The sequence below is a fragment of the Pagrus major genome, chromosome 23 (genome assembly GCF_040436345.1).
Source record: "Pagrus major chromosome 23, Pma_NU_1.0".
NCBI lineage: Eukaryota > Metazoa > Chordata > Actinopteri > Spariformes > Sparidae > Pagrus > Pagrus major.
This window is the reverse complement of record NC_133237.1, coordinates 23,665,265-23,679,730: the sequence shown is the minus strand read 5'-3', so window position 1 is coordinate 23,679,730 and position 14,466 is coordinate 23,665,265. Positions and strand designations below refer to the sequence as shown.

General features: G+C 37.2%; 1 protein-coding gene across 1 annotated transcript; it reads left to right on the top strand.

Annotated features, from left to right (window-relative positions):
- The first annotated feature begins 576 nt into the window (after positions 1 to 576).
- stxbp2 (syntaxin binding protein 2) lies at positions 577 to 12,381 on the top strand. The gene is made up of 19 exons (XM_073494504.1): positions 577 to 664; positions 3,130 to 3,179; positions 3,262 to 3,343; positions 4,598 to 4,674; positions 4,789 to 4,864; positions 4,993 to 5,096; positions 5,547 to 5,695; positions 5,778 to 5,862; positions 6,461 to 6,591; positions 6,721 to 6,828; positions 7,090 to 7,147; positions 7,267 to 7,332; positions 7,698 to 7,778; positions 9,477 to 9,618; positions 9,821 to 9,927; positions 10,025 to 10,123; positions 10,211 to 10,296; positions 11,408 to 11,568; positions 11,666 to 12,381. The coding sequence occupies exons 1-19, from the start codon at positions 628 to 630 to the stop codon at positions 11,743 to 11,745; spliced, it is 1,779 nt and encodes a 592-aa protein (XP_073350605.1). The 5' UTR covers positions 577 to 627; the 3' UTR covers positions 11,746 to 12,381.
- Positions 12,382 to 14,466: the final 2,085 nt, after the last annotated feature.

Below are 14,466 nucleotides of genomic sequence, written 5' to 3'. Positions count from 1 at the left end.
GCTGTGGCTTGCTGAGCACTCTTCGGTCTTGGATGTATCCTGATACTATCTACACCTAACAAACTGCTGAGTCTCTCATTCGTGATGATGAAGTGATGACACATTTCTCCCAAGGCTCATCAGATGATATCCTCAAATGCATCTGGCAAGGAAGAGTTGCCAGTTGGATGTCTCACAGTCTGTCTCCCAAGGCACTGGCAAGAAAGTGTGTATTTCCTTCTTGCAGCTGTTTCTTTTTCATGGCTGCCATTCATTTTGAAAGTCAAATTCAAAATAAGTTATTATAGTATTTTTTATTGCTGTAATAAACTGATAAATACTATTCCTCCTGTAAAAAGTGATGGAAGCCAAGTGACAATATTTGCCAACTTAATCCACTCCCAAAAACTACTATAGTCACTAGTTGCAGTATTTTTTTAGAAAAGGCAAAAAATTAACCACACAGGTTTTTTTTAAGATTATAATTCACAAGACATTATTTAATTTAACTTGTGAAAAGCACATGTGATCTTGCAATAGTAGTATCAGACAGCAGGGGGCAGTATTTCACTGTTAAAAGCTGAACGCTTGAACCACACAAGTTTAACAACAAGGAAGTAGCCGACCGTCCACCAGACTGCTGTCAAGATGGCACCGAGTGGGCTGAAAGCGGTAGTTGGAGAAAGTAAGTGTAACACTCGTTGTAACATTGTCTGCTTTCACAAGTTTATTAGCACCAAAAAAACACGGGTACTTTATTCGAGTTTTCTTTGTGGGAGCTTGATAATTTCAGGCTCAACTTATACGCCGACTCAAAACACTGCTAGGGACGTTGGTCCACCAGAGGTTTCTTCCTGGTCCAGTCCCAATAAAAATACCAACATTACCGATTAAATTAAACGATTTCGCTAACCAAGCCATTGATAAAAGGCGTTATTGTTGTGTTGCATGTGTTGGTAACAACGTTTGCCGATGCTATATTGGCATTTGGCACACTTTAAAGGATAACAACGTGACGTCGATAGTGAGTGTGAGTGTTGTGACAGTCCGAGTGCTAGGCTAACGTTAGCTAGCTAACCTAAAAGGAAGTTGTGACACAGTAACTTGTGATGGACTCACTTTAAATCAGCTATAGCTTTTAACGTTATGCTGTAATGTCAAGTAATTAACTAAATATGAACAAAATCGCAGCTTTTACTACAAAATTGTTTCATTTACTTAAATGTCTTGTTTTGTGTAACGTTCACAAAATGCTATTGTGTCAATAACCTTGTAGAATCAATGAGGCTTTGTGTTTCTGTAAGTGACTTTATTACTTAGCCTTAATACAGTGTGTATTCAGAATCTCTACAAAAACAAAGGGTAACTATTCACAAAATAGTTACAGTACAGTTTGTTTTTGTTATATAACTGTTTAGGTTTGGAAGTATTTGAAGTTGAGGAACATTTTATGTGAACTTAAAAAAAAGCTAAATTTCGCTGATACAATCTTTTCGCCATGTCAGGGGTTAGGAGATGTCTGTTGACTGTCAATTTTGTTCCTGTACAGAGAGGGAATGTAGTGTGAACACACCCTTCACTCTGAAATCTTGCTGAAATCTTCGTCTGTACTGGTAATACAACTAACCCTTGATCTGATGCGCGAAAGACATTGTCCACGCAAGTTGAGTTAAAGCATGGTAGTGTGCAGGCCCTGTCCATTTTCACTGTTGATAGTGTTTAGTAAAATCTGCCTTTGTAAGTTATAAACTCAGAGTAGAGACATAATTTATTTAGTTAAGGTCTAATACAGCAGTCTGTTATGGGCAAGACAAGCCTCAGGGCAATTTGCATGCAGGTATTTTGGTGTATTTAAAACATTGACAAATACATAAGCTAAGTTTGAGGTTGCTAAAATGGCTTGATGGCTGGCAGCTTTTTTGTGGAGAACCCCAGTCACAAGTAGTCATCTTTTCCAGTTCCCTGTATGGAAATAGTATGGGCACAAGACATTGGTCAGTAAGGATTTTTCCACTTGGTCCAACATTTTTTGGGGGGGGGTTGTTTAGGAGCAAATATATTTCCAGAATTCCATTTGATATTCAGTAGCCTCATCAACACAACATATTATTTTGGAAACACTTCATAACATAGTGATTACAGTGATTGTAAGGTGAAGAGCATTAGTGTTTTTCTTTTTAATAAACCATATAATAAGCATGTCCAAGTCCCATAACCAGGCAATTGCCATGTCAATTAGAGAATTGATGTGGTAATAAGACTAGAGCAATTAATCACTTTTCTTAGAGAGTCACTGATGTGTTTCTAATGAGGTTAAACAAGGACGTTGAGTGGAGAATGTAATATAACATTAGTGTATTTCTTCATATTTATGTCCCCACACTCTCCTTCCTTCTGTTCACCATTAAAGGGAGTAAACCGTTAAGCTGAGGTGGTAGGCCACCCATATCCTGTTGAGTAAAGGGCCTAAACAATAGCCACACTAAATTTAATGGTTTGTGAAGTATTGAGCTCTTTTATCCTCAGGGCTAATGTTTGTTTCAGGGCATTTAGGCCAAGGTAGCCCAGCTCTACTCTGAAACATTGCAGGAAACTCTGGAGCATTCATCCACTGTAATGTCAACAGTATAAGACAAGGAAGTTGCAACCAATCGACTGAGTTAGTAAACACATGTGCTAAAAATGGTTTGGTTTCAAGATAGTTCCTGATTCCTGAGTCAGAGAGTTTTAACACATAACTGACCTCCAGCCTTTTGCATTGTGCTTATGCATGGATGTTACAACATTTCAATTTGATAGATCGCTTGCCTGTGCATCTATTCAGAGAGATAGAACTTTCAATAAATAAATCTTCGATGTTGCATTTTTTTCTAATGTATTTTTTATTCTCTAGCCTCTGGTGCAAAAATGCTTAGGCTTAATGCCCTGTCTTACTTGATGGAGAATGCCAATAAATGAATTGTATGAATTATTTATTGCTGCAACAATAATTGAGAGCTTTCATATCACAGCCAGTTTTTAAATCATAGCTACTGAAATATTATTATGGTGTTGTGGTACGTCTGGTTTACAGACAGAATTGCAAAGTATTACTCATAAGTTATTGATAGTTCTGTAATACTGCATGAATCTTTTTGTTCTCTTCTACAGAAATCCTCAATGGGGTCATCAAGAGTGTGAAGAAGGATGGAGAATGGAAGGTAACAGTAAGAATTGTATTTTTTATTATGAATCCTCCTGCCACACTGTATTTATAACCTTGTCCATCGTGTTTTTGTTTAGGTTCTTATTGTGGATCACGTGAGCATGCGAATTCTGTCCTCATGCTGCAAGATGTCAGATATTTTGGCAGAGGGGGTAACCAGTAAGTTGCAGATAATTAATGGTCTTACATTCAATGCATCAGTTGCATATATGTAGGATCAAACTTTAAAAAACTAAAATATATTAGTAAACATTTTTTCAAATGTTGCCTGACTTTCTGCCATCCTTTTCAAAATGTTGTCATAGAGCAAACTAATGATATTTACAGTATATCCTTAGAGCAGGGTTTTGGTAGTTTGCATGAACTGTAGAAGCTGTTGAACTAACCACACATGTACAGCTAGTATATACCACATACAAAATGCTCATTCTCTTCCCAACATTATATCTGGAAGCCTGTAGTCTTTCTTAAGTTTGCAATGCCCAGTGTCTCCAGGGGAATACATACTTTGTCTGATACACGGTCCACACTAAGCCTCATCACTCATAAATTTAAAAGAAATTCTGAATTAGTACTAGTGAAACCGATTTTCACCAGCCTTATCAAAGCAAAAACCAAATATGTACATTTCACGTGGAAGACTGATGTTGTGCCTGTCAAGGAGTTCCCCACACATTTAATATCTATGATAGCACTCTAGGGTTTAATCCTGAGAAACGGCCTCCCTGGGAATACCCATTAAAATCATTTCCCGTTTCCTGAGAAATGTAATCACAGGAAGACGGGAAAAGCGAATGTAGGACATATTGGATTATATTTAGAAAATATGTAGGCCTACAGTTTACTTTCTTAAAATGTATGCAACAGCTGTGTATGCATGTGCCTGTGGAAAACACACCCTGAAAGCTTATTGTAATTCACAAAGTGCACATTAAGTGCATCATGCAGGCTGCTGGGATTTTTATATTTAATTGTTCTGGCTTAATATGCACATTGCACAATGTTTGAAGTGCTGCTGAAGTAAAAACAAAGAAGTGCTCTGTTAATTTTGAGTGATCATTGACCTTATTTCTGTATTGAGCATTGCATGGGGAAGGCAGAAGGCTCCCAGCCTCACACCAGCAGCCCCTCTGCACTAACAAAATACTTGGTCTCAGCTTAATAGACTTTGAAAATGCTTAAGACGAACTTTAAGATATTATTTCTATGAGGCTGTTCCTTTCAGCAGACAGATTATTGAAAAAAAAAATATATATATATATATACACACATATATACATATATATGTATGTCTAATTATTAGGAAAAATATGTATCCAGAGTGCTCACTTATTTCACTTTACAAGATGATGATGATGATTTATTTGCAGTTGCATGTAATATTGACAAAGCTTTCTGATTTCTCCTTTTCAGTTGTGGAGGATATCAATAAACGAAGGGAGCCCATCTCTAGTTTGGAGGCCATTTATTTGATTTCACCTGTTGAGAAGGTTAGCTGTTGCCTTTTCCTTATAGTTCCCTCTACAATTTTAAGATCTTCTGTGTTCATTTAGATTTTTCTCAAAATCGTCAACTGTTAATCAAAACTTTGTTTTCAATTACAGTCAGTCCGTGCTCTCATTGACGACTTCAAACATGCTGCCTTCACTTACAAAGCAGCACACATCTTCTTCACTGACAGTAAGTATGTCTGTGTGTGAACAGGATACTCTGCACCTATGGATCATTAATTTCATGTTGAAATTCCAGGAAAAATAAAGTGTTTAAAAGTAAAGGAAACTTATTCGTTATTACTTTTGTTTCCATAGCTTGCCCAGATGGTCTCTTTGCAGAGATTGGGCGATCCAGAGTTGCCAAGGTCGCTAAGACTTTAAAAGAGATCAACGTTGCTTTCCTGCCGTATGAGTCTCAGGTAGGAAATTATCCCCTTATCACTTAAATCAACTGGATTTTTTTTGTCCATGTAATTCTTGTTCACTTTTATTTTATCTGCATTTTGGTTACCAACAACTCCTGAGAAAATGATCTTTCTGTTGGTACAAAATGCTCCACTATGTTCAATAGCTAGCCACTAATTTTCTCTATATGGTATGGCAGGTAGCCTACAGTGGGATTATCAGAGGTTGATTAGAGCGTAAAGAGTGAAACAAAACCATAAAGTTGAAAGCATCAACCCAAACAATGAGTTGAAAGATTCTGAAATGTGACTGAGAGCTGAGGGGAACAGTTTTGCACCTTTCACATTACACGCAGTACTGTTGTCCATTGTTCATCATGGAAAAATATAATAGTGCTCCTTGTTGTTGTAGAGAACATAATGTGGTCAAACTGAGGCAAACCTTAATCCTTCTCACCCCTGCAGGTATTCTCCCTGGATGACCCGACCTCCTTGTACTCCTTCTATAGTTCTAAGCCAAATGAAGGAAAAGACAAAATGATGGAAAATCTGGCAGAGCAGATTGCGACCCTGTGTGACACACTTAAGGAGTACCCTGCGATCCGTTACCGCAAGTATGGAAGCCTTGCATTAAAGAACATTGAAAGTGGTTTGCCGCTAAAGTTGCTGATTCAGATGCATACCTCTGTCTTCAAGGGGACCAGAGGAGAATGCTAGACTGGCTGAGGAGGTCTACCAGCGCCTTACTGCTCACAAAGCTGACAACCCAAGCATGGGAGAGGTTAGGACCACTAGCCATAGTTCTTATGAGCTCTACTGTATCAATACAAGTCTTTGTCGTAAAATGGTGAACTGAATTCTTTTACTGCTATTTTTCTGCAAAATCAACTTTTCCATATCAGAGAATACTCTTCCTTTGGGATTCTGCAGCCCTTCACCTTCCCAGGTTGTAGACATTTCGGTGGTTTCTGGGTTTTATTTCCAGTTGATTCTTCTTCTCACGCTTTGTTGGATCTTTCCCTTTTGCCCTTCTTCTTTTCTGTCTTTCTTAGCTGACATTTCCTTGCTCCTGAGATGGGTCTTAACAGGCATGTACTACTGTTCTCCTTTTGCCCCCACACCTCTGACGTAGATTACTATACTGTGCTGGCTAAGCACTTTTATTTTTATTGTGCTCATCATTGCAAGTTTACTGAAGTATTGAACTCGTATAGATATAAGCTGATAAGACTTTCACTGCATGACAGATTCACAAAAACACGAGTGGGCTTCTTTATTATGTGTACCGTAGACTCGATCCTAATTTATTATTTAACTGTTTAAGTAAATCAGACCTTTCCTTGGTAGTAGATGATATCACCTATGTTCACTGTTTGTAGGGTGCAGATAAGGATCGATCCCAGCTACTGATTGTCGATCGTGGGTATGATCCCATCTCGCCTATTCTTCATGAGTTGACCTTGCAGGCTATGGCCTACGACTTGCTAGATATCCAACAGGATATCTATAGGTGAGTGAACATCTTGTTGGTTGCTGATCATTTGTTTTGCCATGTGAGTGGGCTGTCTTGGGTATACATTTTCGGCATACTCGTTTGTGCTGTACACCTCTTCTTGTTTTTTTTTGTTTTTTTTCAAAGTTATCAGACAACTGGAATTGGGAATGCAAAGGAGAGAGAAGTGTTGTTGGATGAAGATGATGAGCTCTGGGTTCAGCTCAAACATATGCACATTGCAGATGTCACTAAGTAAGTCTGTCACAAATCTAAGAGTGTATCTTTCATATCGCCCTGTGATTAGGTCTCACTGCCGGCCTTCCCAAGCTCTGGTCATTGATTTCACTTAGTGTTATATTACATTGTGACATTGTAACATATTTTATGGAGAGTAATGAAAAGAATGAATGGATGCTGAGTAATATGACTAACTTAACAACTAACTAACTTATTAACTAATTAAATGTGCTTCTGCACAAGATAACTAATCATTTTCAAAACCCGCTGTTACAGGAAAGTGACAGAACTTCTTCGCTCCTTTTGTGAGAGTAAGCGAATGTGCACCGACAATGTGAGTGTTCATTTGCTGCAGTCATTATCGTTCATTTGTTATTACAAATGTCCATGATATAACATGAAGATGATTCATACCTTATGCTGCAATCATGGTTAAAATGTCTTGCATTTCAGGCCAACATAAAAGATCTCTCACAGATGTTGAAGAAGATGCCACAGTATCAGAAGGAGCTGAGCATGGTGAGTGGGATAATTAAAGTCAACTCTGTGCCTTTGAATATCATCATCTAATGGTAATTTACTGTGAAGGGAGTACTTTCAGAGATGTTTTAAGATTAGGACTTAAATTGACAACAGTGAATTCTTCCTTAGTAATCAGTAATTTATAGGAGACACTTCTGACTGTAAATTTGCACCTGTAACTGTACATTGATTGTTAATTATGACAAAAATCTCACCAAAAAAAGTGGCACTAAAAATGTTCTCTGTCATAGTGTAGTATATTTCTGGTTGTTCTATGGAACAATTTGTAGGTTGTATAAATCAATGAGAATTTTATTATAACTATACATTGATAAATAATCTTTACACATTTTCATTCACAGTACTCCACTCACTTGCACCTAGCTGAAGCTTGTATGAAGAAGTTCAAGGCCTCTCTTGATAAGCTTTGTGAAGTGGAACAGGTCAGTACTCTTGTGGGGTTTATGATTGAAATAAATCATTTTCTTTTGGCAGTTTCATTGACATTTTGACTGTGCGGTTGGGAAAAAACATTGTCATTGTCAAACATCTGATTGTTTTCACACATTCATTAGATTCATTGTTGTGATGTTGCAGTGAAATGAATGAAACTATGGTTGTCCTGTACATCTATAGTTAGTTGGCAGGTAGGTATAAATAGCAACATGATGATGTTCTCTTGATCCCTAAAGAGAAAGGCACGCATAGATGACAATCGTGCCTTTAACTTTATGTTCTTGGAATTTGTCTGCTCATACATTGTTGGCTTTACAACCTGTCAGTAGTTTTTATATCATAAGGGATAAACTAAAATGTCCTACTGCCTTAGTCACTGACAGAAAGTATCTTAGAGAGAATGTCAGACATGGATTTACTCTGTCCCACTCTCTCCACACACTAAGTGACCTCAACATGATGGTGTCTTTATTTATAGCTCCTCTGGTGTATTTTCATTAGTAACTGGCATTAACTGGTGGCATTTAATGGAGAATTGTAATCGTAATATTGCATAAGAAGCTTGGGACCGGACGTCACATCCATATGTCGAAAGAGATGCAGAAGAAGATGTTATGTCATTAATGAGTGTAAATGCATTTAATAACACATATGTGTACTACTTGTTAATGTAGAAATCCTTCCATCAACATGAGCCCTGGGATAAAGCCATGGCTCATACCAGTGCTGAGCCCCACTGTCTTGTTTGTATGTGCCAGACATGCTTTGTCTCCCTGAGGGGAAGTGTTCTGCCAGATAGTCTTGTTGCAGATGAGGCACAGGCACACAGGAAATGATAAGCAATGCATGGTTGTGGTATTATAAGATGCAAGTGTTAATGTGGCCTTTTTATATGACTGAATCACTGAAGTGCACTAATGGATTGTCAGCATGTCTGAAAGCTGTCTCTTTAATCCAATGGGCATGTTTGGCTCTAAGACGGTCACTGTGATCCAAACAGCAACAGCTCTATGTCAGCTGTTGTCGTTTGCTTAAGTGTTCTACATTGTTTGGACCGCCCAATACAAATATATGTGTGTAACGCTATTATTAAAATGTAATGTGTTTTTATGTGCTCCTCTAGCCACTCTCTAGTTTCAGTTCCTTGCAAAAAGTTTTGTTGTTGATTGGCTTTGTCCAAATTCATCATAAAGCTTAGCAAGAGCTTTTAGGGAGGTCACAAAGTGCCCAGGGACATCCAAAAGCTAGATGTAAGTATAAAAGCCCAAGTTAAGTGGCTAATATTTGTCGGTACTTTTGACGTAGTTAATGGATTACAAATGCAACTCTGGATGTACTGTGTAATCTATGACAGTTTCTTTCATTGCAAGAGGTTTTTTTATGTTCAGCAAAAAAATTTAAATAATTTGAGATTATTTTTAAAAGGCTTTTTATAGTATATGTAATGCCAGCATTAACCTTTTGAGTAGTTTAGTAAAAGGGTGAAAGAACTAGTGATAATGCAGTATTTTTAAAACAATAGTACGGTCATGAAAGAAAGAAAAGGACGGAAAAGAAATGAGGTTGAAAGGTAATTCATCCTCGGTGTCAGCTGCCTTAAGAGTTGGCTGTCAGCTGAGTTAAGTTGTAATCAGTAATTCAGATTCCAATTGCAGTTAATGGTTAACCACTGGTGTCTTCCACAGGACCTTGCAATGGGAGAAAGTGCAGAAGGGGAACCTCTGAAGGATGCCATGAAGAGCATTGTTCCGGTGCTCCTCAACAATGAAATTGAGGCCTACGACAAAATCCGCATCATACTGCTGTACATATTCCACAAGAAAAAAGGTGTGCCCTTGTCATAGCTGTCTCTTTCAACTAATAGAACATTTTTTAAACCAACATTTTTGTGCACAAAAACACACCGTGTGACTATTAATTAAATGGGTTAATATGACCAGATGCTTTGATATGAAGTGAAAACCAGGAATCAAATTTTATTATTGCCCTCACCATTTTCTGGTCTTGTCTTGTCTTGTTATCCATGTAGGCATTGGGGAGGAGAACCTTGCCAAGCTCATCCAGCATGCAAATATACAGGCTGACAGCAACATCATCAACAACCTGCAGAACTTGGGCTGTAACATTATAGCTGGGGTAAATTACTCGATTATAGTTTGGTTACAGTCTCAGTGTTGTTGTAATATAAATGTACTTCAACAGTATTTGTCATTTTTGTTGTGTTGTTTATTAGGGCCGCAATGCTGGGAAAACGCTGCCAGAGCGGAAGGAGCGCACAGAGAGCACGTATCAGCTCTCTAGATGGACACCCATCATCAAAGATGTCATGGAGGTATTAAAAAGTTAGGCTTCTGATGTTGCTGGCACACCTGCTCAGTTTTGCTTCCAGATTTTTACACTATGTGTTTCTGTATCACAGAATGCCATAGAGGACAAACTGGACAGAAAGCAGTGGCCATTCATCTCTGATCCTGCTCCCATCAAAACAAGTCAGACTGCAGTCAGGTAGATGCTGGAAACAGAAAAGAAAATGTTTCTATTAAACATAAACAGCTCATTTTTACTTAGTTCACAGTATATACATATAAAGCAATTGGTTGATGATGAGAAAACAAAACACTTGAAAAGGAAAAACATGACAGCTGGAAAATTATTTATTTTGCTTTTTGTTTGGTAACAGATATATCAACTAGGGTAGCAGACAGATTAACGTTATCAAATTAAAGCTTTCATCCCTGTTACTGAGTTGGAGCCAAGCTTTTGACAAAGTGTTTTAAAAGGTGAAACTTGGCTTTGCTTTGAATACTCTTTAATCCCCCAGGGAATCCCTGATGATAGTGCTTATACAAACCACTCTCATGGACCTGGGTTCACTCATAATCTGCATAATGCACAATGCGTGTCTCTGTCCTTTTTACCAAAGTGCAGAATTAGAACTGAGTAGTCATTAATACTAACACTAGGTTATAGGCTGGCTATATAAAACTAGACATGGCAGTTGGAAAAGAGGTTAATTTGACCTTTTGTAACATCATGAAACTGATTAGCAGAGGTAGTAAGCAAAGCATTACAGTAAAAATAGACATGCAGTATGAACCTAAACCACAGTGTTTGACCAGCAGGGCTGTTATCACTCTTTCACATGTGCATTGTATTATTCCTTAAACAATTTCCAGCTGATTGTGCAAGATTAACCATTTAACCTACTTTTGGTTTTGGATGTTCTTGCATACTTCCAATGAGACTCATTAATTTATAGGATTTTAATGTTTACATTTGTCTAAAGGAGTCAATTTCAAGTGAATTCTGTACCAAAGAGAACATTGCATTTCACAATTCAAAAATGGCCTGGACAATGTGTAAAACATAAAACAGTGATTAGCAAATTATCACATTCTAAGACAATATATTTAATGTTTTACCTCATTGGCTGATTTTTGTAAATCCATTCTTATTCTGAATTTTATTTTATTTGCAGCAGTTGCTATTATTTCAAATAGATAAGACTCTTGATGGATAATTGGAAACTGGCTCACAAACAGGCCTTAGTATTATAAATAATTACTTGTTGCTTAAGTAACTTTTGTCTTTCTTTTTTTTTCTTTTTTCTTTACAGCAGTGCACGTTTTGGACACTGGCACAAAAATAAAAGTCCAACAGAATATCGCACTGGCCCTCGGCTTATCATATTTGTGATTGGTGGGGTTTCACACTCAGAGATGCGCTCTGCCTATGAAGTCACTCGAGCCACTGAAGGGAAATGGGAGGTGCTGATTGGTAAGCACAGTTGATGAGGCCATGATTTTTGTCCTAAAAGTGCAGCAGAGGTTTCGATTTTTTTTTTTTTTAATTAAAAATATTTTCTCTTCGACAGGGTCATCTCATATCCTGACTCCAACCAGCTTCCTCAACGACCTGAAGAGTCTGGACCAAGTTCCTAACCCTGATTGTTAGATAATTTGAGTCTGAACAGAGAATAGTACACTGGATTAAGGGGTTAGTCTTTCATTTGAGATGATTGGTTGCTGACATCTGAAGTGAAATATAAAGATACATTTTAGATGTAGCCATGGAAGGAAACATTTGTGACTCTTTTATTTTAAACTGTTCTTTGTATGGTTTGTTGCAAATTAGGTTCTGTATACTGCTGTGATTGAAATTGTATTAAAATATTTAATTAGATATTATTCATATTTTGATTATTTTACTATTCTCATTCAAATTCTTATTTTTGTTACTACAATATATGTTTGATTTCCATAATTGTGTTCTAAAAAAACTGGATAATTCCCACAAAACTGGTTCAAAAATACTATTCAAGCATAATATAGATGTATTTAAGTCAGTAGAAGTATTTATAGTATATTCAGTGACATCATGTATGGGATATCTTTTTTTCCTCTCTCCAGGTACCTTTTTTTTCCTTTTTCTGGGAAAAGTAATCTCAGACAAAATGTCTCAACTGCTGTCTTATGAAATCTTGCACATTTAACTTGTAATTTAATATATTGTTGGGAGCAAGAGTGGTGGGTGTTTGTTTCTTTGTTGTTTAAAAATGACTAATAAAAGAAACATAATATTCACTCTTAAGTGTGTCTTGTGTGTGGTATTTCCTGATACCAAAGTAAATGAAATAAACATCCATGCTGGGACTTATTTTTAAATCATTGGGGAGATCTTTTGAAAGCTTATTCAACCATGTCCAATATGCCCGACTGATATTCTTGCTTTTAATAGAATATCCTCATATTTGTTGTATCTGTCTCTGAATATTCACAGCTATGCTCTATGGCCAGAAACTAATCTATTAATATTTCAAATTATTATTTTATTTGATCAGTATATGCAGTACATTTTATAGCATCCTTTATAACTCGGAACATTTAAAGCTTTGAACAATTTGGCATTTTGATACCTTGCTAGCTGTTGAAATGAACCAACAGCATAAAATTAATATAAAACTGCTGTGTATCAAAATTGCAAACATAAACCTTAAGTACAGTGGTAGTTCAGTAGGCAGAATATGTACACCTACCAGTGAAAAAGATCATCCCTCTCCATGTGGAGGATTATGTTTTCATCTGGGATTACAGATGGTAATATTAAGATCGGGGCACTGGCAGGGGTTTTAATGGTAATGGTTAATACTTGGGACTTAACTCTATTTAAAAGCCTTCCACCAAGCCACATCCAGTACATATTTGGAATAGCATCAATCAGGATCATCCTTTCCATTGCAAAAACAATAGTTCCAAGTAGTATTGAATGGATTCTCCATCAATTACAGGAAGTATTTTTGTTTACTTTCTGTACTGATTCACATTTTATCTAATTTTCAGTTTGGGACATTTTCCCTTTTTTGTATTAGTTTTGATGATGGCATCTTCTGAAGTGGACTCTAAACCAGAAGCACATGACGCGAAAATGGTAAGACCTTTGTAGCGTAGCATTCATTCCTATGCTTGAAAGTATGTGTACATTTAGCCACAAGTTAAATTTCTGCTCCAATTCCTTTTATTGTTGACTGATATTGATCTAATTGTGATTGTATGAACTATTTTATATTCAATATTTTTTGTTCAGGACTGTATTATTGCCATTATATTTATATTTATAATTTTGACATTTTTGATAAAACATTCATGTTCTACATTGATCTCTCTGGGTTCTGGCACTTTCACTGTTATATGGAGAGTGTGAAAATATTAACTTTTGGGAATAATTATTTTCATGTCAAGATTTACATTGGAAAATGAGCCAAAATTGTTTATCTGCTTGGTTTAAATAATGTAATGCCAAGGAGAACATAGTCTATATGTTGTGATAGTTCACACTATTTCCTTTTTCTTCTGGCTAATGTGAAACAGGAAGCCCAAGAACAGGAGCAGATCCTCAAGGTTATGAGTTACTCACAGCGTGGACGAATGGAAGAACAGCGCTGCGCCTTGAGTCCTGTTAAAACCCGTAAGTAAAAAATACAGGTCTGTACGGTAGACAAAAAGATGCAATCGGCATGTATGTGTCCATTTGTAGACTGATTGTTGATTGTGTAACCCCTGTTCCTCACAGGTTCACACTGTGAAGAGTTTTCCAATACCTTGGGCAACAAACAGGAACAACACCATGATACCCTGCGGCTGTCATTGCCTGGGTTTAACTACCAGGTACTAGACTTTAGGGGCTGAGTGCATGCACCAGCACAGGTGGTTTGATAAATAAATGACTGTCCACTCCAAATGTGACTTGTTTTCTCAGGAACCTGGGATGAATAACCATCATGGCTCTGCACCTCAGATATCTCTGACAGAGAGTACTCCAGATAGCAACAGGAAGCTCCTGTTGCTACCAGCAAACCAGTTACAGATTCCCTCTCAGCATGACTGCTCCAATTCTAGAAAGGTCTGTTCTATTGTTTATGTCATTGTGGTTGGTGCAATAATTATAGATTTCTTATGTTGTTAAATGTCATTGATCCTTGTTTGGTCAAATCACACAATATTTGTCCAATAGACAGAATCACCTGATGAACACGAGAAGTTCATGAATATAATCAGCCATGGCCAGCGTGGAAGCATGGACGACCAGCGATGTTCCTTGGATCTTAGCAAAAGTGCTCCCTGCACGCCCAAACACACAGACAGAAAACTTTCTGCAAGTACACTGACCTCAGGTGAT